General features: G+C 38.5%; 2 protein-coding genes across 4 annotated transcripts in view; both read right to left on the reverse strand.

Moving 5' to 3' along the window:
• LOC130221899 (NACHT, LRR and PYD domains-containing protein 3-like) overlaps positions 1-25,669 on the reverse strand; it is an 80,653-nt gene that overhangs the window by 39,402 nt on the left and 15,582 nt on the right. The window contains exon 12 of one of the 3 annotated variants that reach the window (XM_056454443.1): positions 22,255-25,669. This exon is cut by the window's right edge and continues 1,731 nt beyond it. The exons of the other annotated variants lie outside the window; for them this stretch is intronic. The gene's annotated coding sequence lies outside the window, so the exon portion shown is untranslated. Of the gene's footprint in view, positions 1-22,254 lie in introns of those variants that run through there. 3 annotated transcript variants of the gene reach the window in all.
• LOC130221905 (NLR family CARD domain-containing protein 3-like) lies at positions 382-20,563 on the reverse strand. Its single transcript, XM_056454456.1, has 10 exons — positions 20,549-20,563; positions 17,977-18,027; positions 15,888-15,995; positions 15,280-15,364; positions 13,042-13,237; positions 10,059-11,856; positions 8,113-8,286; positions 2,795-2,968; positions 1,926-1,972; positions 382-1,027 (listed from the first exon to the last, which is right to left on the reverse strand). The coding sequence occupies exons 2-10, from the start codon at positions 18,018-18,020 to the stop codon at positions 504-506; spliced, it is 3,150 nt and encodes a 1,049-aa protein (XP_056310431.1). The 5' UTR covers positions 18,021-18,027; positions 20,549-20,563; the 3' UTR covers positions 382-503.

The raw sequence follows: 25,669 nt of genomic DNA on the forward strand, positions 1-25,669 counted from the left end.
TTTGGAGAATCTTTTACACCTACTGATTTCATTTTGGGGCTGGTTACAATCATAGTCAAAGATTCAAATGGCAATTAATTAACTTTGTTGTGGGACAGGCAGAAATGGCAATCTATATGTCAAGAAAAAGATAAACAATTCACATGGTCAAGATGTTGTTTTGTCTTTTAAAACTCTTGTTAAATCAAGGATTCTGGTTGAATTCAAATATTATAAGGATATGAATGATGTGGATATGTTTATGTTGCAGTGGTGTTTTAATCATGTTCGGTGTGCTGTTGTGGAGGACAATTTAATTTTCAATCTGTTGCTGTAATATGTATGTTTACTTCTTTCTTCCTTTTTTGGGCCTTGTAAGTTAGTACGGTGAAAAATCAAAAAACAATCTCTCTCTCTCTCACACACACACACACGCACACACACACACACACACACACACACACACACACACACACACACACACAGCTCCTGCAGTGGATTGTGGGTAAATCTCTCGTCAGTCTTCAGCTCAGTTTCACGGATGATCCAGAACTGACCCAAAACCCAGGGCAGAGCGGCTCAGTGAATGTGGTCTGGACTGAGTGGATGAGGCTCATTGTGTCTCTATAGATGTTGTAGAAGATCAGAGTTCCTGCACTGTGATCCACAAACACTCCTATTCTCCTGCTGAGCGGCTTCACTGGGAGATCAGTGTGTGTGTTATTGTGTCTGAATGAGAATCTGGAGGAAGAGCAGAACAAACTCCAGGACTGAGCATTATGTCCAAACCAAGACTCAACACCTCGTCTCTTCCTCCTGATGCTCTTATATGACACTGATATACACACATGATCTCCACTGCAGTCAATCTCCCAGTAACAGTATCCACACACACTCTCTCTGCACAACACCTGAAGACAATAATTAAATCTGTCTGGATGATCAGGATACAGCTGATCCTCTCTCACACTCTTCACCTCTCTGTTCTCCTCAGACAGAATGAGACGAGTGTGTGCTGTGTTTGGATCCAGTGTGAGGAAACAGACATCTGAACACAAGAACACACACATTTATAACCACAGCTGTGTGTGTGTGTGTGTGTGTGTGTGTGAGTGTTACTGCGTGTGTGTGTGTGCGTGCGTGCATGCGTGTGTGTGTGTGTGTGTGTGTGTGTGTGTGTGTGTGTGTGTGTGTGTGTACATGTTTGTGTATGTGTGTGTGTGTGTGCGCGTGCGCGCGCGCGTGCGTGCGTGCGTGCGTGCAGTCCTACATTTGCGTGGTCCTGCTGTAATCCTCGTGTGTGTGTGTGTGTGTGTGTGTGCGTGTGCGCATGTGTGTGTGTGAGTGTCTATGTGTTTGCCTGAAAGAGAGGGAGTGTGTGTGTTAGTGAGAGAGAGAGCGTTTGCGTGTATGCGCATCTGTGTGTGTGTCTCTGTATGTGTGTGAGAGAGTTAGTGTGTGTGTATGTCGTGTTTGTGTGTGTGTGTGTGAGTGTGTGTGCATGTGCGTGCGTGGTGTGTGAGTGTGAGTGTGCAAGTGTGTGCGTGTGTTTGTGTGTGTGTAGTCCTACATTTGTGCAGTCCTGCTGTAATCCTCGTGTGTGTGTGTGTGTGTGTGTGTGTGTGCGTGTGTGTGTGTGTGTCTGTAAGTGTGTGTGTGTGAGTGTGTATGTGTGTGTGTGTGTGTAGTCCTACATTTGCCTGGTCCTGCTGTAATCCTCGTGTGTGTGTGTGTGTGTGTGTGTGCGTGTGTGTGTATGTGTGTGTGCGTAGTCCTACATTTGTGCAGTCCTGCTGTAATCCTCGTGTGTGTGTGTGTGTGTGTGTGTGCGTGTGTGTGTGTGTGTGTGTGCGTGTGTGTGCGTGTGTGCGTGTGTGCGTGTGTGTGTGTGTGTGTGTGTGTGTGTGTGTGTGTGTGTGCGTGTGTGTGTGTGTGTGTAGTCCTACATTTGTGCAGTCCTGCTGTAATCCTCTCGTCTCCTCCATGATCCAGACTGTAAACACACACAGATGGAGAGAATGAGCTGTTTAGTTTCCCCCTCAGCTAATAAGCTAAAGCTAGCACTGAGCTGCTCAGCTACACGCTCCAAACTCTTCAGCTAAAACACACAACACTTGTTGGTTCCAGCCGGGATGCACAATGAATCTAACACAGTGCGTTCTTTTCCTCTGCTGTTGGTGAAGCGAGCGCAGATACTGCTCATGTTGATGGAGACACCCTGCTGCAACATTCATTTATTACAGTGATCACACTTAGCTTTGCCATCGTTCTTCAGCACATGCAGCCTTTGAGCACATGTTGCAGTCCATCTCTAAACTATGTTCAGATTATTAAAGCTGCTCGCCAGCGCCCAAGTTCCTGACAGATTAGCAAGTGAAAAATACACATGTGTGCACAGAGAAGAGGAATCCAGATGTTGATTTTAGAACAAGAGTCTGAACATTAATCCAAGTGTCTGATTCCAGAATCTGAATCCATCTTCAATCCCCAACCCTATTCCTGACCTGATATTGGAGGATTCTTCAGCACAAATGGAGGAAGAAGTTTCTCTGCTCAGCTCAAATGCTGAAACTGTACAGTGTGTCCCGCTTAATGTCACAACTGAGCCAATACACTCCAACATTTACAGAGGAGATTCATTTCACACTCAATGATTTGCTCTTCATAGACATGACTGGAATACTCTACAAGCTGTATCTTCTGTCTGTCCTCACCCCATAACCCTCACAGAAAACTGAAGATCAGAAAAGAGCTTTCTAGTGTCTTTTTAAAGCCCTTCAGTGGAAAAGCACAAGGCCAGTGATGCTCCACATACTTGAGTTTGTCCAGTGTGTAGTTTGGATCCTCCAGTTGTTCAGAGAGCAGCTTGACTCCTGAATCTCCTGGATGATTGTAGCTCAGATCCAGCTCTCTCAGGTGTGAGGGGTTTGAAGTCAGAGCTGAAGACAGAAAACCACAGCCTTCCTCTGTCACCATACAGCCAGACAATCTGCAAACACAGCAATAGTCCACATCACACAGTTGGACAATCACACATCTCTTTGTGTTGTGAAGATGCTGACTGCTGTTTCTGCTCATGTCAACAGCAGTGATGAACACACACACACATAGAGAGATTATAGAGTTCTGGTGAAGGAGATGTAGAATACTGATTATCAATTTTGGATATTTCATCAATTAAATGTAGCCTTTTTCCCCTCTCTTTATTAATAAATGCGGTATATGATATATTGTCTCCCCTAAGCACTACTTTTAATGTTTCCTATAGCAGGGAGGTGGAAATATGTTCTGTTGAAGTCAATTCTAAAAAATTGTCAATTGAGGTAGATATATGTTGACAGAATGATTCATCTGACAATAGTGAGGATTTTAATCGTCATGTGTAGCTCGTAAAGTTACTCGGAAAAGAGAGGTCAAGTAGTAGAGGTGCATGATCAGATTCTACAATGGCTGAGTGCTCTATACCCTTTACTGAAGAGAGGAGAGTTTGGTCTATGAAAAAATAATAAATTCTTGAATAACAGTGATGTACATGAGAAAAATAAGAGAAGGTCTTGCTGTGAGGGTTAAAAAAACCCCTATATGGTGACTTTTGTCATTTCGTTTGCCATTTTGGAAAGGGCCTGTGTTTTTGGGTTGGAGCGATCCAAATTTGGATCCCATTACACAATTGAGATCACCCCCTAATATCAAATAATGCGAATTAAAATTTGGTATAGCAGCTATCAGTTTGCTTACAAATTTCTTATCCCAATTGGGGCCATAAACATTTACCAGCAAGACCTGAGTTTGAAATAGTTTCCCTGATACTATAACGTAGCGACCTTGAGGATCAGAGATAATATTAGAAGCTGAGAACTGAAATTTTTTTATTATTATAGCTGTACCTCTTGCTTTAGCATTAAATTTAGAGTGGTAAATTTGCTCAACCCATGGTTTCTGTAATCTAAGATGATCTGAGTTGAGTAAATGTGTCTCCTGAAGCAAAATTATGTCAGATTTAAGAAGTTTAAGGTGAGAGAAGATTCTTGACCTCTTTACAGCACCATGAAGACCTTTAACATTCCAAGATGTGAACCTATTGAATGACTTTCCTGTCATTCCTCCTCTGTTTAAGATAGACAGAATGGAACATAGACAACAGTGAACACACAGCTAGGTGTCCCTGTATCCCTGTCATCACCCAGATAATATATATAATAATAAATAATAAATGATAAAAATAAAATATCAATAAATAAATAAAAAACAAACAAACAAACAAACAAGAAAACCACGAGGCAGTGAACCAACCCTTGAACATTAGAATGTTTACCTATGGAACTAAGGTAAGCTGCGGGACTCCACAAACCTAGTTGCACTCCCAGTGACTCGATTTATAACTAAACAACTGAGTCTCTGACGAACACGCATCATACGTTTATAAGTGGTACTTATAAAAGTAAAAAGACAAAAAAAAAGCCACTAGCAAGATGTGTTAGCAGTTTTAGGTGAAACTAGCTAGAAGGGGGGGAAGATAGTCCATCTGTCCATCTTGCAATATTATATTTCAAAGGAAAAGCAGCAGTCATATCAGTGAGTAGAACGTCCACTTCTTCATATTAATAATGTCCTCGTATTGAAATGTGTATTTTCACGATAAAGAGAGGTGAAAAGATTAATGATGATGATAAAACTAAAATGAGGTGGAGGTCCTCGTACCTTTCTGAGATATTTAGGAACGAATTGAGAACAGAAAAAGTCACTTCCCAGCGGCTGCAGGCGTGTTGATTCACCGTTCAAAGAAGACTTCGGCATCTGGAGCTGAATCAAAGGTGAGAGTTTCCCCGTCATATGGGAGTCGTAGGCGGGCAGGGTAAAGAAGTCTTAAACAGATCCCTTTTTGATAGAGCTTCGTTCTGACATTCTTGATGGCAGCGTGCTTCCTGCTGAGAGCTGCACTCAGGTCGGGATAAAAATCTGATGGTCTTCCCTCGGTTTGCAGCTCGTGTTGTCTGGCCCACTGCAAGGTTCGTTCCTTCTCTTGATAACGACGAAAACAAACGATGATGGGCCTTGAAGGTTGACCGTCTCTGGGTTTAGGCGCAAGCGCTCGATGTGCCCTATCCAATTCGGGTGGGTTTCTCAAACACCTGCTCTCCCAGCACGTCTTTTAGTAGATCCGAAGTAAACTTGACCATGTCTGTTCCGCTTTGGCTGTCTTCGGGAACATTTATAATCCGGAGGTTTGCCCTGCGTGAACGATTTTCCAGGTCATCTAGACAATCTAACAGTGTTTCGTTTGACGCTTTCAGCGCTGCGATGTCCGCCTCAGCTCTATTGAGAGCCTCAAAGTTTTCCCCAGCAGTTGTTTCCACAGTAGTGAGGCGTTTTCTAAGCGTGTCAACAGTTTCTTTAAAGAGCCCATATTATGGGTTTTTGAAAATGCCCTTCCATGTAGTGTGTAACACAGCTCTAACTGAAGTGAAATGTCCAGCTAAGGCTTAAATCTGTAAGTGTACAGTGTTTAAAACTATTGATTCATCTATAAAAGAGTCGACTCATAGTGCTTCAAACGAGTCGTCTTGATAACGAGTCATTCGGTGTTTCGTGATGACATGGCTACGAAACACAAGTAGTTGCGCGCGCAAACCCGGGAGATTTAAAACCTGCGGCCCCGCCCACTAACTGAAAAAAAGTCACACAGACTGTGTGAAATGAAGTCACGGTGTGCAGATGGATATTATTGACAGTTCACCCACAGATGAAACCTCAGCAGTATAGCCCAGCCTTGAGCAGTTCGAGTGCTTCTGGAAACTACATGCTTTCAAAGAAGACTTCTTCAGTTTGTTAAAGGAAGGATCAGTAAAGACTGTCAGAACATGGATCAGTGCATCATGGATCAGTTTCTTCCCCCATTTCACCAGTGTAAGTACGTGCGATTAAAACTGTTGCCTCGTTTACTCTAGCTTGCACATTCTGTATTTAGTTGAGATTTGTTACTTGTAACCGCGTGTACTGTATCAGGTTAACTCTTTATATTCTCATATCGCGTGTAAAGCCACGTTGAAAACGCGACGCGTGCCGCTTTGTTTACGTATCGTCAGCTGTTCCTACACACATGCAATGGTCAAGTTTCAAAATATTTCAGCTCAGGTTCGAGGTGAGGTGTATAAATTGCACCCTGCAAGCTGAACTGGTGCTCTAGGCATGTGTGTCGTGTCCTCGGGGAGGACTGTAATGTGTGTGTGTGTGTCTCCCCTGAGGAGGGTAGTGTGTGTGTCTCCTCTGAGGAGGGTAATGTGTTTGTGTGTGTGTCTCCTCTGAGGAGGGTAACGGTCTAGGGAAAGGATGATCACGCCGCCCTCAACCCAATAGTGAAAACGAAAGGGACCCATTAGTAAAGTGAGGACCGGGGGGGTGTCGCAGTTGAAATTGAAGACCGGGGGGGAGGGAATGGGTATTCGCGGATATAACTGAGGACGCGGGTGGTCATGGAGGTGTCGCCCTGGCGTGTGTGTGTGTGTGTGTGTGTGTGAGAAAAGAGCAGGTAGACTGTGATGGGCTAGGAGATCTCCTCTCAGTTCTTGGACTTTTTGCTCAATAAAATAGTTAGTCGTCAGTATTTTCTAGTCCATCGTCTGTGTTTACATTCACCCACTGGCAGCCAAAGTCCACAATGAAGCGTGTGTGCACTGTGACTACTTTTATATTGTAGATTAGCAGCTGGGCATTTCACTCTGTCTCGTGCTGAAGCCTGTCACTGTCGACCAATCGCAGCAGGCTGTCATCGGTCCAATCAGCGCAGATTAGCTTCGCGCTGAGGAGGGGTTTGGGAACAAATGAATCGCTGAACGATTCATATGAGAGTCGCTGGGATAATGAGGTAAAAATAAATGCAGATTATAAGACCATCGAAGTGTTTTTGACCTTGCATGCATATTAGACTGTTGTTGGAGACCCTTACAACCTACATATGACCCTATTTCATGTATAATATGGGCTCTTTAAACAATTGAATAGAAAGTTGAATTGGTGCAAGGGAAGCTTTGATTAAAGCACTCATATCGTCTTTGAGGTGTTCGCGCTGTTTTTCCAACTCCGATGTCAATTTATTCAGAGAAAGTTCCTCCGTCTCTGAGTCACCCATCGCCATTTTAGCTAGCTTGCTGCTTATCAATGTTTTCTTTGGATCTTGGTCAGTTTTCGTTTTGGAACTCGGCATTTTGCTTCCACGTCTGTTTAAAAGTCACCAGTTTCAACCTAGTGTGTTATGAAGAATAATAAACTGATATTTAAGGTAAAGTTGTCGGGAGGCTCATACGCACGCGACCGTTCTCTACATTGCTCGAACCGGAAGTCTCATAAGGTTATAGTCGTATTTGTTCATCTGTCAGGCAAACCAAGGCCAGACTTGAGATCCGTCTCCTAAAGGCTACGCTCAGACAAGCTGGTCTCTCCACATCAGATGAGGAAGTCTGAAATTATTGTGGAGTTTTTGACATGAAGTCTTTTCTTTAATTCAATACATCTATATTTGAAACTAGTTATAAATATCCTCAATGTACAGTGTTTGTGTTGTAGGTCTCAGAAGAGTGGACTGCTGGAGGAGGATGGGGTGGGGGTTTTCTTGTTTTCAAATTAAATCAAGGTTATATTGACCCCACACTGCCTATTCTACTTGTTGCTCTTCATCTATAGTTCTACATTGTCATTTCCTATCCTGTTTGAGCACTGGTTATCCAGATTTAGTGATCCTAAAAAGTTCCGGATCAGACTGATCCAATCCGATGTTGTTTTTAAAAACTGGCTCAAAAAGTGGATAACATGATCACGGATCGCAAAAACAGGATTACTAAATCCAGATCAATTTTATCCGGATTAAACCTTTTGAAAAACCAGGCCCAGGGACCAGCCAGGGCTAATCACACCGGTGTGATTGTACATGTGAAAGGGTTAAACACGTTTGTCTATTCACATACGTTTGTATATATAAATATATATATGAATATATAAATTACATATATTTTGTATATATGAATATATTTATTTCTTTTACTGCCAATACACTGAGTGGGCAAAGAGGCGTCCATATTTGTTAAACCAATATGTAACTATCTTCTTGTAGTCACTGTAGAGTGGAGAATCATTTACCTCAGTGTCTCCAGTTTACAGTGTTGACTCTTCAGTCCATCAGAGAGAAGCTTCACTCCTGAATCCTGCAGGTCATTGTTACTCAGCTCCAGCTCTCTCAGGACACAGTTTGAGGATTGTAGAGCTGAAGACAAACTCTCACAGCACTGAACAGTGAGATTACAGCCCTGTAGCCTGTGTAGAGAACAAACACAATATTTAGGTGGTCATCTGATCAACAATGCTTACTCACAAACACTATGTGTATACAAGCTTTCACCCTTATGGTCAGATGTACTAACACCAAACTGAACATGAGTATGTGTGTTCCTCCACAGCAACTTCATGAGTGGTGAATGCAGATTTCTTGTGTTTTTGTCTGTTGGCGACTCTTAGAGGCAATGAAGTGAAGCTGCAAACGTTAAACTATGAAGTCTAATGCACTAATGCATGTGAGAAACTTTGCAATTAATTAGCCGACAAAATATTAGATTATTGTTGTCATGTGTTTGATGGGACTTTTACATCAATTACGCAATTTAGAAATTACAAATGCTTAGGACGAGGCTTCAAGCTGCAGAATGTGTAATTAATAGTCTAATTAATGTCTAATTAATTAAGGGTGTAAGCTCATCAACCCCTGTTCTGCAGCAGTTCAGCTTGACCTTTATATCAGACCATTAGGTTCATTTATAGTCGGATTGATCCTGGTTGTCTTGTCCTTGTACTGTTGTGTTCCCTGTGCTCTCTCTCTGTTTCACCCCAGTTTATCCCCCTTGTTAGTTGGCCCAGTTACTCTTCACCCCCTTGTTTCCTTACTAATCTCTGTGTATTTAAGCAGCTCTTATTTGTTGATCATAGACGTGTATGTGCGTATCTTTCTCTTGCTTGTGTTTTCTGGTCTTCAGCCCTGCTCTTTTCTTTGTGTATGGATTATATTAGACATTAAAACTGGTTTATTAAAATGTCTCCAGAATGTATCTGTAAAGTTTCAACTCAAAATACCCATCAGATTATTTATTATACCTTTCAGAATATGGGTATTTTCAACTCTGAACACACTGTAGCTGTGTTGTTGCCTGTGCCTTTAATGCAAATGAGCCGGTTCTCTCCGCACACCATTCCCACATGTCAGAGCCACAGAGATCTCTCTATATTGCTCTGAGGCATGTCTAAATCTCCTGCTGCGTTTCATGTCAGATAAACAGCACAGTGACAGACAAGAATGAGAAATACTACAGTAAGAACTTATGCTTATTTGATGTATTTGTTGTGGAGTTAATTAAAGCCTTTCTGGAGCGAGGAGTCACACACAATGTTGGTACAAAGTTTTGGTGGGTCTCAGAATTGCAGAGATTTGGATCCTATTTTAATGCCAGGAAATTTAAAATAAGAGACTGACTTGTGTTTCTATCACCCCAATATGATTGTACACACACTATACTACACACAGATCTGTCCAAACTGCTTACAACAGATGCTTTTCATCATAGGTACCCTTTAAAAGGAGAGTTCACCCAAACATTTACCCAAACATTAGCCTCAAGTAGTTCCAAACCTTTACCAGCTTCTTTATTCTGTTGAACACAAAAGACTTTTAAGATGAAAACCATTAGCCTTTGACCTTCATAAGTCAATGATTACAGGTTTCCATCTTTCATCAAAATATTTTATTTCATGTTCAACAGAAGAAAGAAACTTCCAGAAAGGTTTATAACCACTTGAGGGTGAGTAAATGAGTCAATTTATAGTGTTGGGTAAACTATACCTTACACAACCACTGCCAATACATTAATCTGAAGGTTATTAAAAACAATCTGAAATATTAAATATTAAACAATTATTCACAGTATTCTGAAGTGCCGACAATAACAATACTGTACACGTTCATTAACATGATCAATTGTATTATTTAATATCAGCAAATGTCTATTTCTTAAAGGAAAACAAAACAGACTTTGACTTACTGAGCTCTTTTGGAGGATTTGATGACTGCTGATAGTCTGATGAGACACTCGTCTGATCTCTGGAATTTCTGAAGCTCAAACTCCTCCAGCTCCTCCTCTGAGGTCAACAACACAAAGACCAGAGCAGACCACTGGGCAGGTGAAAGACGAGCAGATGACAGACTTCCTCTACTGAGGTGAGACTGAATCTCTTTCAGCAGAGTTTGATCATTCAGTTCATTCAGACAGTAGAGCAGATTGATGGATCTCTCTGGAGACAGATTCCCTTCAAGTTTCTGCTTGATGTATGCAATTATTTCCTCTTTGCTCTGGTCTCTGTCATCCTGCTGTGTCAACAGGCCTCGTAAGAGTTGTCGATTGGACTGGAGTGACAGACCGAGAAGGAAGCGAAGGTAAAGGTCCAGATGTCCATTCTCACTTTCCAGAGCCTTGTCCACTGCAGTCCTCAGGAAATCAATCATACATTTAGTTTTGCTTTTCTGTCTTAAAATAGGTAAAGGTTTCTTGTCGCTGTCTAGAAACAGATGTTGATAAAGGGCTGCAATGAACTCCTGAATGCTCAAGTGAAGAAAGCAGTACATGGTACCAAGAATGATTCCCGTCTCCTCCTTAAAGATCTGGGTACACATGCCTGAGTACACCGATGCCTTATAGACGTCAAGGCCACAGTCTTTCAGATCGCTCTCATAGAAGATCACATTGTTTCTTTCCAGCTGCTGGAAGGCCAGTTTCCCCAGTGAAAGGATGAGGTTTGGATCCCAGGAGACATCTGGTGTGTTTTCTCCATCATACTTTCTTCTGCTCTGCTGGATCTGAAAGCGGAGAAAGTGTGTGTACATCTGTGTCAGAGTCTTGGGAGATTCCTGCAGTGTTTCAGCATTAGCCCTGTGTTTCACTTCAGTATTTCTGTTCTCCTTCAAAATGTTCTGGAGAACAGTGGCTGAAATCCAGCAGAAGACTGGGATGTGGCACATAATAAAGAGACTCTTTGACTGTTTAATGTGATCAATGATTTCTCTGGCCTGATTCTGATCTGTGAGTCTCTTTCTGAAGTACTCCTCCTTTTGGGCATCATTGAATCCTCGTATCTCTGTCAGCCGGTCGATACAGTCAGCAGGAATCTTACTGGCAGCTGCTGGTCTGCTGGTGATCCAGATGAGAGCAGAAGGAAGCAGATTTCCCTTGATGAGGTTCGTCAGGAGAACATCCAGAGAGACTGCTGAAGATACATCACGACACGTCTCATTACCAGCAAAGTTCAGAGGAAGACGACATTCATCCAATCCATCAAGGATGAACAGGACTTTGAATCGTGTGCTTCTTGTAAGGTTCAGTCCTTTAGTCTCTGGGAAAAACTGAGTTATGAGGTCTTTTAAACTTTGTCTTTCTTTCTCCTTTAAGTTCATCTCTCTGAATGGAAGAGGAAATATGAAGCTGATGTCTTGATTTTCTCTTCCTTCAGCCCAATCCAGAACAAACTTTTGCACAGAGACTGATTTCCCTATGCCAGCAACTCCTTTTGTCAGGACAGTTCTGATCTGCTCGTCTTGTTCAGCTGCTTCAAACAAATGTTTGCATTCAACCTGTATCTCTAGTGACTGATGACGTCTGGAAGCAGCTTCAATCTGTCTGATCTCATGTTCAGTGTTGACCTGTTCACTCGCACCCTGAGTGATATAGAGATCTGTGTAGATGTTATTCAGAAGTGTGGAGTCTCCTTGCTGAGCAATTCCTTCAAACACACTTTGATATTTCTTCTTCAGGCTACATTTAAGCTGATTGATGAAGAACAGCTCATCTAAACACAGGAGCAAAGAAACAGATAGATTTAGTCTTGACTTATTTGTGAGTGACAGTCTGGCAGATGGCCATGAGATGGGCCAGACAGAATTTCTAGTGGTGTAATGGATCACAAATCTCAGGGTTCAGATCACATTATGGTTCTTTAGTCACAGATTGGACCATTTTTTGGATCAGTCATAAAGGAGAGGAGACGAATGTCATTTGCTTTCCATTTATTACAGAAACAGCACTGCAGGACACTTTTGGTTTTAACAAACAGAACTAATAAAGTGTAATATTATTAACAATAAAATAAAGAAATAATCAGCTGAATAAAAATAAATAGTAAATATTCAGTGCTGTGAAAAATTCCCTGTTACTGCTACTGTTGCTGATCATGCTGAATGTAGAAATCTAACATTATCATTTGTACAGCCCATATTTATTTGTAGTCTCATTTTCTTCTGTCTTATTTGACTGTTTGTAACTTCATTTTTGCGTTTTCAGATTTGAGTGCAGCGATTTGAGGATTAATAATCATATGTAAATCACCATCATTTATAATAGATGTTGCGTGGGTGTTGAGATCCTGATCTTGTAATGATTCATCGTGCAGCTTACACTGAATGCATTGATAAAGGCTTAACAATATATTTTAAAGGAAAGCCTAAATGCTCTCATACATGTGAATTGTATGATGTGAGAGGCGATCTGTGATCGTCACAAATTTAATCCACGGGTCACGTGTCTTCCATGATTCGTATGGATCACAACCCACGCTTTGGATCAACCGTGATCAGTTACACGTCTAGAATTTTCAGTCATTGTTTGCTATTTCTCTGGAGAATTTTGTAAACAATCTGCAGATAACGGAGGAAAGATTTAGGGAATATCATAACTAAAAACTTAATATATGAAATAAAATACACAACACAAATCCAATTAGACTTACTTAATTGGTAAACAAAGCACAAGACTCTTATATAACAGATCTACTAAAGGACAGAAAATATGACTTTACAAACTGTACTGTAAATAAATCATGAACATTTTCATATTAGTCAACAATATTACTGAAATTAAATAACTGAATGAATATAAATGTACACACATTTACACAGTGAATAAATAAACTCAATGATGGGCTAAAACTCTGTAAAAGTCTGCAGGTTTAGTGTAGGTCTAGCCATGAGTCTCTTACCCTCAAGAGTATCAGCAGCTTGATCTTGCTTCATCTCTCTCAGGAAGAAGAGTGTGAGATCAAGAGCTGCTTCTGTGATTCTGCTGCTGTTCTCATTAAACTCCTTTACAAACTCTTGTCTGTTTTCTTCCTGTAAGATTTTCTTAAATTTCTCCAGTTCATTCTTCAGAAATCTGATCATTTTACTCTCAAGATTCTATAATTGAAGAAACAAGAACAACATTTAACCAAACGATTCATTCACACACAGTTGTAGATCCACAACCTACTCCAAATACATTATAATACATGATACTATGAGTCTGTTAAATGCTTGATTCTGATTGGCTGATGAACATTCAAAGGTTATTTTCAGATAAACACACAGCTCAAGTAGATCCAGGCAGGTTTTGAGCACATTACACTAAAGGGGGTCGCACACCGGATGTGCAATGCAGCACACACACGACAGCTGGAAGTATCACACACCAGACGCACACATTCACATGTTATTAAAAATGAAATTTCACAGCTACAAAGGACAAAAATAAACACAACACAGTCTTTGGATAAGATGTTTAAGAGACTAGTCCTACACACAGGAGCAGTTTGAGGACCTGACAAATGTCTGAAACACAACATCTGAACGGCTGTGGAAACCAGAGTCTAATAACATCTAAACAAAGACATCTCTGCTAAATTTGGACTGTCAGTGAAAATCTAATAGACGTCTAAGATTAGCCCTAATCTAGACTAGTCATCAAATACACATGAATGAACACACATGTCAAAAGTTTTGCTAATTTACTGTCTTTGTTGCTATATTTAGCGGCTTTTCAGACTTTCCCAGTAACAAGATGTCAAAAAAGTGAGAAATCTTTTCTTTTCTGGAGTCACTGGAGATTTTGGAGACTCTGACGTGTCTGTACTGTACCGTTTCTGCTCTTCTCAATGAGCAGGGATTTCAGCCATTTCAAAGCACCAACTGCAAATTATTCAGCAACTTTATCTCCAAACAACTTCTGGACCTCGAGAGTGTGAGGTGTTTCCCTGGTACAGTCAGATCTCTGCTTCTGTTTCAGATTTGATCAGTTTAATATTCGGCAGCAGTTATTGAACTTGTGTGTTTATCATGTCAGAGAGATTACTGTACACAACATAGGTTTGAGAGGAGGCAGATTTCTCATGGCTAATCAATCCTCGTCACATGGCTATATAAGCAGCAGCCATTACACAGCTGACAATTATAACAGATGCAGATATGCAAATTTATGCATAGGTCACCTAATGACACCTAGTACATTCATAATTACAACAAAACTAGAAGTTCTTATTAAATGAGTAAAACTGACAGGGAGTCGTTTCTCTTTCTGTGTCTTCTGTCATCATGACTGGCAAACATGTCAGAGAAAACAGCTGAATCTTCAGGAGCTAACTCACGTCTCTTGTGCACATGGTAATGTTTACAGGGGCGTAATATTGGACGCTCGGTGGATTTTTCTGACATGCTTGAATTTGAAATATTCAATAAGCGTGATATTTCAAGATTTTACATCGTCGACAGAATTATTCTGATAATATCGCTAATATTTGATGTATCGCCTCATGACTAATGTACATCGGTGATTATATTCATGTGTAACATTATATCTCATTATTTACAATAATATTCCCTCAACATTTATAGCGTAGTTCTGTATGGCTCAAAATAAGCTGCTGCATGAATGAATTAGATTATGAAGAATGATGAAGATCCTGCTTATGCTGTAATGTGTCCTTTCTGCAAGTGATTTACTGATACTTTAAAGTGTGAATCCCTGCAGATAATGTGATATGAAGCTACACTGTGCATGTCTGGGGCAACATCTTTGAAAAGGCAGAAAAATGAGGTCATTCCAGAAAGACATAATCATAGTAATAATAATAATAATAATAATAATAATAATAATAATAATAATAATAATAATAATTACAGAAATAAATAAAAGCAAAAAGAAAAAGTTGGTATAACTAAAAAACTGATTTTTGCTGTGTCAAAATGAGAAATTAAGTTGTGATCACAAGAAAACAAGAGAGAAAATGTTTTATTGCATGACCTCTCAGGACTTGCATAGATTAAGACTATTTTGCAGATGTTTTTAGTTGGGTGGGGGGCCAAGTTCAGGCAGATTCAGTTCTCTACAGTCTTGTGAACAAATATTTCTGTGTTTCAGGGAGTTATTTCAGTGACTTTAATTAATCTAAATGAGTTTTTCCCACCTGGAAGATTGACTGGAGATTGTCTGTGAAGCTCTTGTGTCTCCTGTGAGTCTCGTCTCCTGCATCTGCTAACTCATATTCATCACTGTTAACAGATAAAACTACTGTAATTATACATGTAGAGGCAAACAGAGACAGATATTCATTCATTCATTCGCCTTTGGCTTAGTCCATTATTTATCAGGATCTGCCACAGCAGAATGAACCACCAACTATTCCAGCATATGTTTTACACAGCGAAAGCCCTGAAAGCTACAACCAAGTACTGGGAAACACCCATACACACTCAGTCACACAGACAAACACTCATACATACTTTATGCTGTGTCACATATTAAATGTAGATGAGAAATCACACACAAAACACACGTCATTGTGGAGTTCAGCCACTGAAAGACCTCAGAAAGTAGCTAAATTGACATGGAAATATAAAATTATGACTTACTGAAAACACTCTGAGTAAGACACTAAATCTGCCACCACGTGTCTGTAAATGTCTTAATGAGCCACTAAAGTCATTCAGGAATGACTCTCTTTACTAAACTGTTGGTTCATATAATATGTTTGAAACAGTCCATGTGTGAGCAATAATGTAAAACACACAATACCTTTGAGCAGATGACGGGGTTTTCTCTCTGAGGTCTGGTGGATTCAACTCTTTAGACCAGTCACTCTTCAGAGACACAGAGCTGGACACACATGATCCTGATCTCACACTGAACACACAAACACACCAGAGGAAACGGATCATCACAACCTGCTGCAGTCTCTCTTATGAACAGTAGAGGGCACATGGTTTTATCTTCTTGGACATTTCCCATCAGCCCCTGTGCTCCTGATTGTCTCTTTATAGCAAAATTAGCTCGTAGAGAATTATAATTGATTAATTACTCATAATTCCCTATGAACTCAATTAGCTAGTGCTATACCTTTATTCTTCACTTGTATTGCCTCTTCCTGTACCAGCTGAATGTGTGTTAGATTAGTTCAAGTGTTCAGTGGAGTTAATGAAGCATTACTTGTGTCACACTCTAAACTGTTCATTATTTGCTCATAACTGTCCTTAATCTTGCCAAATACTCTAACTAGTATTGTATTGTAAGGTTGTGTTCATTTAGCTCGTGTTTTATTTTATTTCTGTCTACAGTTTAAGAAGGAAAAGCTGAGGTTTAGATGTGATTTTTCATTACATTTATATCAGCCTATATTAAACAGGTCTAATAATAGTGGGAAACGTGGCTAACGGGGGTTTGGTGTAAGATCACTTTCATTAGGCTAACCCTCCCAATATTGAAAATTACTCATTAAAACCTTTAAAAGTGTCGAACAGATAATAATAATAACACATTTTATTTATAGTGCGCTTTTCTCAGACCCAAAGCGCTAACAGGCATACAAGGCAAACAAAGCAGAACAATAAAACCAGTAAAAAAGACCACAATAAAACAATAAATATGAACGATTCAATACAATTGGATGATAAAAATAACAAAAATAATCAATCTCAGTTAAAAGCAACGATATAAAGGTGAGTCTTGACAAGTTTCTTAAACATTGCAGAGAAACAGCATTCCTGATGCTGATGGGTAGGCCATTCCTTAGCTTAAGCGCACTGTATGAAAAAGCACGACCACCCATAGTCTTCAGTTTACAGCGTGGCTGATACAACAACAGTCCAGATGAAGAATGACGACTGCGGGTGAGAGTGGCCAGAGTTACCAGGTCACAGATGTAGTCAGGTGCTAGCCCATGCACTGCTTTATATGTTAAATAAGTCTTAAAATTAACAGGAAGCCAGTGAAGTTGCTGAAGTACAGGAGTGATATGGTGGCACGAGGAAGTATTTGTTAAACCTGTGCAGCAGAATGTACTGTAAACGTCTCAGAGAGCTTGCTGGTAGGCCCCCGAAGAGTGAGTTACAGAAGTCAAGACGTTTATGATACATATCTCAAATATTACAGTGGCTGAATTTGCATGATAAGATAACTTTATATGACAAAGAGGATATTTTACTAGCAGAGATTTTAGATGCATTATTTAAAGTTACAAACTGTAGATAAATGTTTAATGGTCAGATATCTGTCCTTATCAGGAGTATGAATGAAGACAGAAAAATGAAAGAAAATGATATAACACTGTTCTAGTGTTTCTTACATACTGTGCCTTTAAAGTGTTGTGCAAGTATAATTAAAATGTCCTGATGAATACTGAAACAGTCCATGTGTGAGCAATAATGTAAAACACTGAATACCTGATGGCAGATGATGGGGTTTTCTCTCTGAACTCTGGTGGAAGCCCTTTAGACCGGTCACTCTTCAGAGACACACATGATCCTGATCTCACACTGAACACACAAACACACCAGAGGAATAAACTGCAGGACAAACTTCAGTCTCCTTTACAAGAGTTTTAAGAGTTTGTTTTGTTAATTCAGCACTAATTGTTGCCTGAAGATCTGTCTGATCAGGTCTGCTACACAGGAATCATGGGTAAACATGACACATATTGAGCTCTGGTAAAGATGACACCAGATCAAGCTGTCTGTAATCTAGACTGATCTAAACACATTTCCTGAAGTTAAACTGAAGCTTTGTCCATCATTTGATCAGGCAATAGCAACACAAATAAGTGCATTGTTGTTGGTCTTTGTTCTTCAGAGAAAGTGTTGAAATAATGGTGTAAAAACAGAGTCAATACCTGTGTTTCTCTGAGAGAGAGTCCTTTACTCGCTCCTCTGCCATACTGCAGCTAAAACACCAATGCAGACATTAGCAGAGCGTTCAGGAAACAATCAGCCGCTGACCATCACCTGGAGATGACAATATACTGAGATTAAGAACATCACACTTTATAGCAATCAATGCTGACTTCCTGTAGGCTATTTTTGTAAGGGAAGAATGTTTGTATTAATGCGTCTACTCAAGTCCATTTTGCCAAATATCACACACACACACACACACACACACACACACGCACACGCACACACACACACACATTAGTAGTAGTCATTATTAACTGAAAATATTGTAATTATTATACGTGTATAATATAGACATATACATTATTGACAGCAATGCATTATCTAATTTCAATTTTGCATTAATATCTATTATTTAAAATGTTTAATAAATGTTTATAATAATTTACTAATTAAATTTACTGTAACAGCAGAAAACACATTGTTTACCAATCACACTAACAATAACCCTAACCTGCTTCTTCTTAAAGGATAAAAATGGAATAAAAAGTGTCCTTAAACCAAGAGGCACCAGTTCCAGTTCCAAAAAGGCAAAGGACAGAGAATAAAACAGGTTGCTCAGGTGAAAAAGACAGAGAATCAGGGATAACAGCAACAAACATTTGAAAAGAAAGAGGGATAGACTCTGTTGAACTCATATAATGCACAGACATACGGTCAACATGTGTCTACCTCAAGGACCGGTCTTGCAGGATTTTTTTTTTTTGCACCCAACCAAACAGATGAGAGTTGAATTAAAATAGATGGCTGGATTAACATTTTAATAAATGAAATAAAAAAAGTGTAGAAATAAAACAAAGTGTAGAGCTTGTTTGTTTGCATTAATGCATAATCTGATGGTTCAGAGTAATAGTTGATTTTTATAATTGCCTATAATCTATTCGTATACTTTTATTTATTGATGTATTTATTCATTTTTTGTTTGTTTGTTGTTTGTTTATCTGTTAGAACTCATACTGTATTGCTACCAACAGCAAGTGACAGAATTTCTTTCTTTCATTCCAATTACAGCAAATAACTCCTGCAAGTCCTGCAGTAATTATAAAATCCTGCAGGACTTGTCACCAGCTTGGATCCATTGTAAAACCTGTAAGAAATTCCTGCACAGTGTCAACGTGTCCTACAGGATTTTATAATTCCTACAGGACAGCAGCTATCCTGCAGGAGGAAAAATAAATCCTTCATGATTCCTGTCAAAAGTTCTGCAGGATTCTAAAACCTGTAGGAATTGCCTGCACATATTGTCATTTTGTCCTGCAGGATTTCATAATTCCTACAGGATAGCAGCAGGTTCCTGCAGAAAAACTGAAAATCCTGCAGGATTCCTGTTGGCTATTTTTGTAAGGGCGGACACCAGCAGCACTACAAATGTGCTGAGTTATAGCCATACAATATGCATGTAGAGTATAGTAATGCAGACATCAGTAAATACTCAACATTACATCAATAATGCAGCAGTTGTACATCAATTAAACACAAATAACTGACAATCATAGTAGTATAATGTAAGATACTGTCGAGTGAAACTCACGCTTCTCAATGACGCACTTTCAAGGATCGTCACGAGCGAGACTTCAGCACCGCGTATAAGCTTTATTAAAACCCATCCGCTGTCAATCCAGATAATAATACACTCTTCTGCAGTTCACAAAGAGAAGGTGCTACAGAACGAGACGATAATCTACTGTTTTGCGCCGTTACAGATGAAATTGTAGGACCTCTGCTTTCGCATCGCCATTCCTGAACTGATTCATATTCGAATTATCATTCGGTTGATTCTGAACTGAACTGAACTGATTCGCGGACGATTGATTCATTCGGTTGATTCTGAACTGAACTGATTCGCGGTGGCGCGACTCACTAAATACGCCACACATTTTCTTCTAATTCAGAGACAACATAATCGTTGTACAACACCTATTTTAAATGTGCATAAACTGAAAAATGACCTTTTTACAGTTGACATTTGCACAGAATTGCTCATATATATATATTTATACTGATTAACATTAATGCAGTTGGTTTAACCCCTGATCTGACACCTCAGATATTTCAGGTTTGATCATTTGATATGTATGTGTCTGTCACGATAACTTCTGCTTTAGACAGCTATTAACTTATTATTTTATTTATTTATTAGCTTAGTTAGTAGTTAGTTAGTACTAAAACGTTCCCAGTTAAATGCAGTTTAAGGATCATCCGCGTTCTTCTGTTTACTGAAGCTCTGCTTTCACTTTCGATTTCCTGACTCTGTTTAAAGTTTATTCTGTGCTGAATGATGTGAAATTATCGAGTCAACCTAATATAGAAGAGCACAAACACTTTCAAGGGATAAAAATAACCCATTATATTGTTCAAATGACCGTGTTTGGACCGAGTTTAATCGGTGTTTGAGGCTTTGAGCTTCAGGAGCAGACAGTCCTATAAATCACGCTTATAAACACGCTTATACACATATAAAGCCCTTCATCATCTCCACAAATAAGCGTAATGTAGAAGTATTAAACTTACCTGCAGAAGTACAGACGCTCTTGTGCAGCAGGAACACAACTTGAGCTCTTTTGACGCTTTCGGTTTGTCAGCTTCCTCTTCAGTATTTTGGCGGTTGTCAAACTTAAATGTGCTTTACCGCCACCTGCTGGACTGGAGTGTGGAACAGGAGTCTGCAGACTTGGATCCAGGCAGATCTACGGCCCAGGCTGCAGAACCGCAGACACGTTTCAGGCACACACAATCTAGCACACACGATTTAGGCAAAGCATATATGTTAACTAACTAACTCCTTAGCATTATCGCCACCTATTAAAGTTCACAGATATGATTTCCCATTTCAGTCATTATTATTATATGGTAACGATCATTTTAACATCTCTGCAGTTTCTCAACTCAAATTATGTCAATACAATTAATTAGTTAAAGACACATGACTTTATTCACGTGTCCACATACACAAAGAAAACATAATAGACCGTCTAATTGTAGGATTAAGTGTAATAAACTAATTCAGGATCTTGGTTACTTGGTTAAAATAAGTTTGTTGTAAAATATAAAAAGCAAACAATAATGTGTCACATTAAAATGAATTACTATAGTTAATCATTTAAACAATGTATAATATAGTTATAAACTGATGATCTTAACTGATTATCTGATTATAAACTACTATCTTTAATAAACTGTCACCGCTGTTAGTTATTTATATATATTATTATTTTTAATTAGTTATTAATAGTTAATTTGTTTCTATTGCTAAAGTTTGGTTTAAAAACAATACATTGCTTACAATAAATTACTACAGTATTTCATGTGGGAAATCATTCATGAAAAAGTTTAGAAAATTAAGCAAATACACACTATTAAATGGCTGGAGTAAAATATTAATATAGTGTTATACATTTATTACATGTAAAATGTATTATTGTCTATATTAACTTGCTATTATTTCCTTTATTATAAATTAATCCATTATATAAATTAAACCTGTTCAAAGTAGATCATTCAGCAAGGCCAGCAAACGAGTATCTGCTATATTGATTCTGTCAGATAATAATGACTGATCATCTATGATGACTGATAGGAAACTGTTCAGTCTATAGACCTTTTTCACAGCGGAACTGAATACAGGAAGCGCCCTCCGAAGCAATGTTTCTCTGTTTCCGGTTTCGCTAACAGTCGCAGAAACATGACAGCCTCAGGACATTAGATGACATTTTCACTGTCAACTTTGCCGTAATTTGGACAAGAACAGGTTGTTCGCTTGGTTAATGAACTGACGTAGCCTAAATAAATCAGCATTTAAAAGGAATTTGTGCAGAAAATGTGTCTTACATGAAGCGTTTGCAGCGTTAGGTTACAGTAAGGTGCGCAGCCAACAGCATCAGATCTGCTAACTCAAGCCATTCGTTAGCAAAAATAGCTATTTAACATCCAGCAGGATTAGTTTTATGTTAGTAGTTGTCCGTAAGCTGTGCTAACCCCCTCCTTCCTTTGTATTCAGGGTCAGATACAGGCGAGTTGCTATCGGTCAATGCGAAAGAACGAGGAGCCCCATAATGACAGGTTGCTTAATGCTCGTAAGGTTTACTCAAGTCTGGAAACATAATTTAGCTCCAACTCGCTGGAAAAAATAAAGATATTTGGTGTTGTGTTTGACAACGATTCTATTAAAGCACTTCAGTTTAACCCTAATTACTCAATGTTAAAGCTAATATCTTCAAAACAGTCCGTCTGTAGCGTATAGGGTGTGTTTCTGAATCTTCAGGGTAAAGTTAGTTCATGTTCCAGTTCAGTTTGTTCATCTGCTTTGAATGTTTTTATTATTTAAAGAACAGCAAATAACATTTTACAACACAAAAATAAACATGCCAGGGGGTAATTATGAATAAAATACAGATATACAAAATGTACATATGTAATAAATACATTATAGAGGTCACAGTTTTTTAAAGTGGGTAGGCTTCCTTGATTAAAGAGTCTCTGCTGCTGGTAATATACAAGCATAGTTCAGTGATCAATACCTTAAAATTTGGTTGCTTATTAGTAAATTAGACAGTAAAGCCAAAAAGTACATTTTCCCTCAATATAAAGGAGGTTTTGAAGACTGAAAATTGATAATAATTGTTTGCAGCTCTTCCTTTTGACTGAGTCTGTACAATACCAAAATAAGTGTAAAAGCGTCTCCTCGTATTCATTACAGAAATACAATATTTACATCAATTCCACTTTTACATTTCTGTAAATAATGTTTTGCTGGATCAAATCTGTGGAGAAGTTTAGAGGATATTCCTTTAATTTAGTTTCTAACCTGATATTTCTGTGGTCACAGCCACACTTTTGTTCAGCAAATCAAGTCACCCTTTAATAAAGACATCTAATAAAACTGTATATAAGGAACAGTAGTGATTTCTTTTTGGAGAAGAGTTGGAAAAGCTCTGTTATTACTCTTGGTGTTTACTGTAAAACAAGTTTTGCCAACATAAGATTTAGTCAAATCAGAAGACGATGGTCTTGATTAATAACACTAAATAACATATGGGTCTCTGGAGGAATTGAACCAATAACAGTTGAAAACTTGCAGGGTTATTGAGATACTGTGATGAGAAAGGAATTCATACTGTAAGAAAAGTATACCATCTTTATTATAAAACTGACTAACCAAATTAATTTTGATGTAAAAAATAGCATTTGTATTAGTTGTCTATTATTCCAATGTGGGGGAAATTATGCTTATATTTTAATGATCTTGATAGGAGCACTTGTGTGTGGAAGGCAGATATTTTCATTTATGATGTCAAACATCTAATGAAAGAGCATCTGAAGATCTAGAGGTTTTCCGTCTTAGAAAGTTTGTAAACAAACTGAAAAAAAAGGCTGAAGAGGCTGATATTTAAAATTCCACAAAAACAAGGCTTTTCTGGCAATTTTAGCTATTTTTTATTGTTTTTGCTTTCATATTTAAAGCCAAAATGACAAATTTTAAAATTGGACCTTTAAATCTAAATGGTGCCAGAGATAGCCATAAAAGGATGATGTTATATGAATTTATCAGACAAAAGCAAATTGATATTGTGTTCCTGCAGGAAACACATAGCGATTCTCAAAGTGAGACCGAATGGAAAAAAGAATGGGATGCACAAATAGTTTTAAGTCCTAAATCATCTATTAGTGGAGGGGTGGCTGTGCTGTTTTCAACACCTTTTCTACCTGTATCATGTGAAGGGGAAGAAATAATTAGTGGTCGTTTTTTAAAAATTAGGGTTAAAGTTGAAAATGTCACCATGGTGTTAATGAATTTGTATACACCTAACAAAGGACACGAAAGAGTTCAAATATTGTATTGAAAAGTTTACACTCAGAAGAGTTATTATTTATAGGAGGGGATTTTAATTGTACTGTCAATGACAAGTTAGATAGTAACCATATAGAACCACACACTGCTTCTCAGAAAACACTAATACAACTCATTGAAGCTCGTGATTTGTGCGATATATGGAGAAGAATTAATCCAAATATCAGACAATATACTTGGACTCATAAGATTGAACGCTACATCTCAATGGCACGACTAGATAGAATTTACAGTCATAAGTTTCAGAGGAATATTTTTAAGTGTAGTAAAATGATTCCAGTTGGACTTTCTGATCATAGTTTAGTTCTGTGTGGTATTTTTATTATGAATGTTAAGTGTAAACGTGCATATTGGCTTTTTAATCATTCATTGGTAAATGATCCACATTTTTTGGATGGTTTTAAGTATTTCTGGGAAAATTTTAAACAACAGAAACAGTGTTATGATTCTTTACAGATTGTGGTTAGGTTCTTATAAAAGATTTTTGTTTAAAGTACACTTTGAATGTTACTGGAGATATAGCTCAATCAATGAAGGTTTTAGAAAAAGAAATGATTGCCTTACGAGAAATAATAACAAAAAAAATGATAAAATCATATTAATGAATTAAAAAAGAAATGTTGATTGACCTGGTGGCAATTAAATCGCAAGGAGCTTTGGTTCGTTCTCGCGTTCAGTCTATTAATCAAATGGATGCTCCTTCTAAATTTCTCTTTAATTTGGAGTTGAAAAAAGGTCAGAGTAAAATTATTCACTCATTACGATCAGCTACAGGACAAGAATTCATTCAACCTGATGACATTAGAAGATGTGCTGTAGATTTTTATTCTGACCTCTATAAATCTGAGCTTGTGAAAGGGGGTGCAGATGCTGAGGATTTCCTAGAAGGGCTACCAAAGGTGGATGAGGAATCAAACTAAGACCTGCAACAGACTTTGTCGTTACAAGAGTTCTATACTGCTATGATGGCAATGGAAAATGGTAAATCTCCAGGAATTGATGGGCTAACTGTTGAGTTTTATAAAACTCTATGGCCCTCAATAGGAGAGGAATTATTAGCAGTCTTTAATGACAGTCTGAAAAGAGGACAGTTACCTCTAAGCTGTAGAAGAGCAGTAATTACACTGTTGCCTAAGAAAGGCGACCTTCAGTACATCAGCAATTGGTGCCCAGTTTCACTTTTATGTTCAGAATATAACATTTTATCTAAAGTATTAGCCTTAAGACTAAGTAAAGTTTTAAGACAGTTCCTGATCAGTCCTATTGCATTCCTAACAGGTCCATCTTAGATAATATTGCCTTGATCAGAGACATTTTAGACTCTTCAAAGCTTTTAGGAATTAATGTGGCTTAATTTCTCTTGACCAAGAGAAAGCTTATGATAGAGTTGAACATTTGTTTTTATGGAATACTTTAGAAGCTTTTGGATTAAGTCCTTCGTTTACATCAATGATTAAGGCTATGTACTGTAACATTGAAAGAGTTCTGAAGATTAATGGTGGTTTGAGTGCTCCGATCAGAGTTCAGAGAGGAGTCAGGCAAGGCTGTGCAATGTCTGGCATGTTGTATTCACTGGCTATTGAACCTTTACTTCAAAAGTTATGCGATAAGTTAAAAGGTATAATTTTCCCTTCTTGTAATAATCCTATACTCCTTTCTGCTTATGCAGATGATGTAATAGTTTTGGTAAATGGAAAAGGTGATGTCAATGAGTTGAAAAGAATTGTTAATGACTTTAAATGTATTTCTTCTGCTAAAGTTAATTGGGGGAAAAGTGAAGCAAT

The sequence above is a fragment of the Danio aesculapii genome, chromosome 4 (assembly GCF_903798145.1).
Source record: "Danio aesculapii chromosome 4, fDanAes4.1, whole genome shotgun sequence".
In the NCBI taxonomy this organism is placed as follows: Eukaryota; Metazoa; Chordata; class Actinopteri; order Cypriniformes; family Danionidae; genus Danio; species Danio aesculapii.

Coding starts and splice junctions, on each gene's coding strand:
- LOC130221905 (XM_056454456.1), bottom strand. CDS start 18,020: ATGGCAGAGGAGCGAGTAAAGGACTCTCTCTCAGAGAAACACAG. Junction 15,365..15,887: donor ACCCCGTCATCTGCTCAAAG/GTATTGTGTGTT, acceptor ATCTGTTAACAG/TGATGAATATGAGTTAGCAG. Junction 2,969..8,112: donor TGTAAACTGGAGACACTGAG/GTAAATGATTCT, acceptor CTGTGTTTGCAG/ATTGTCTGGCTGTATGGTGA.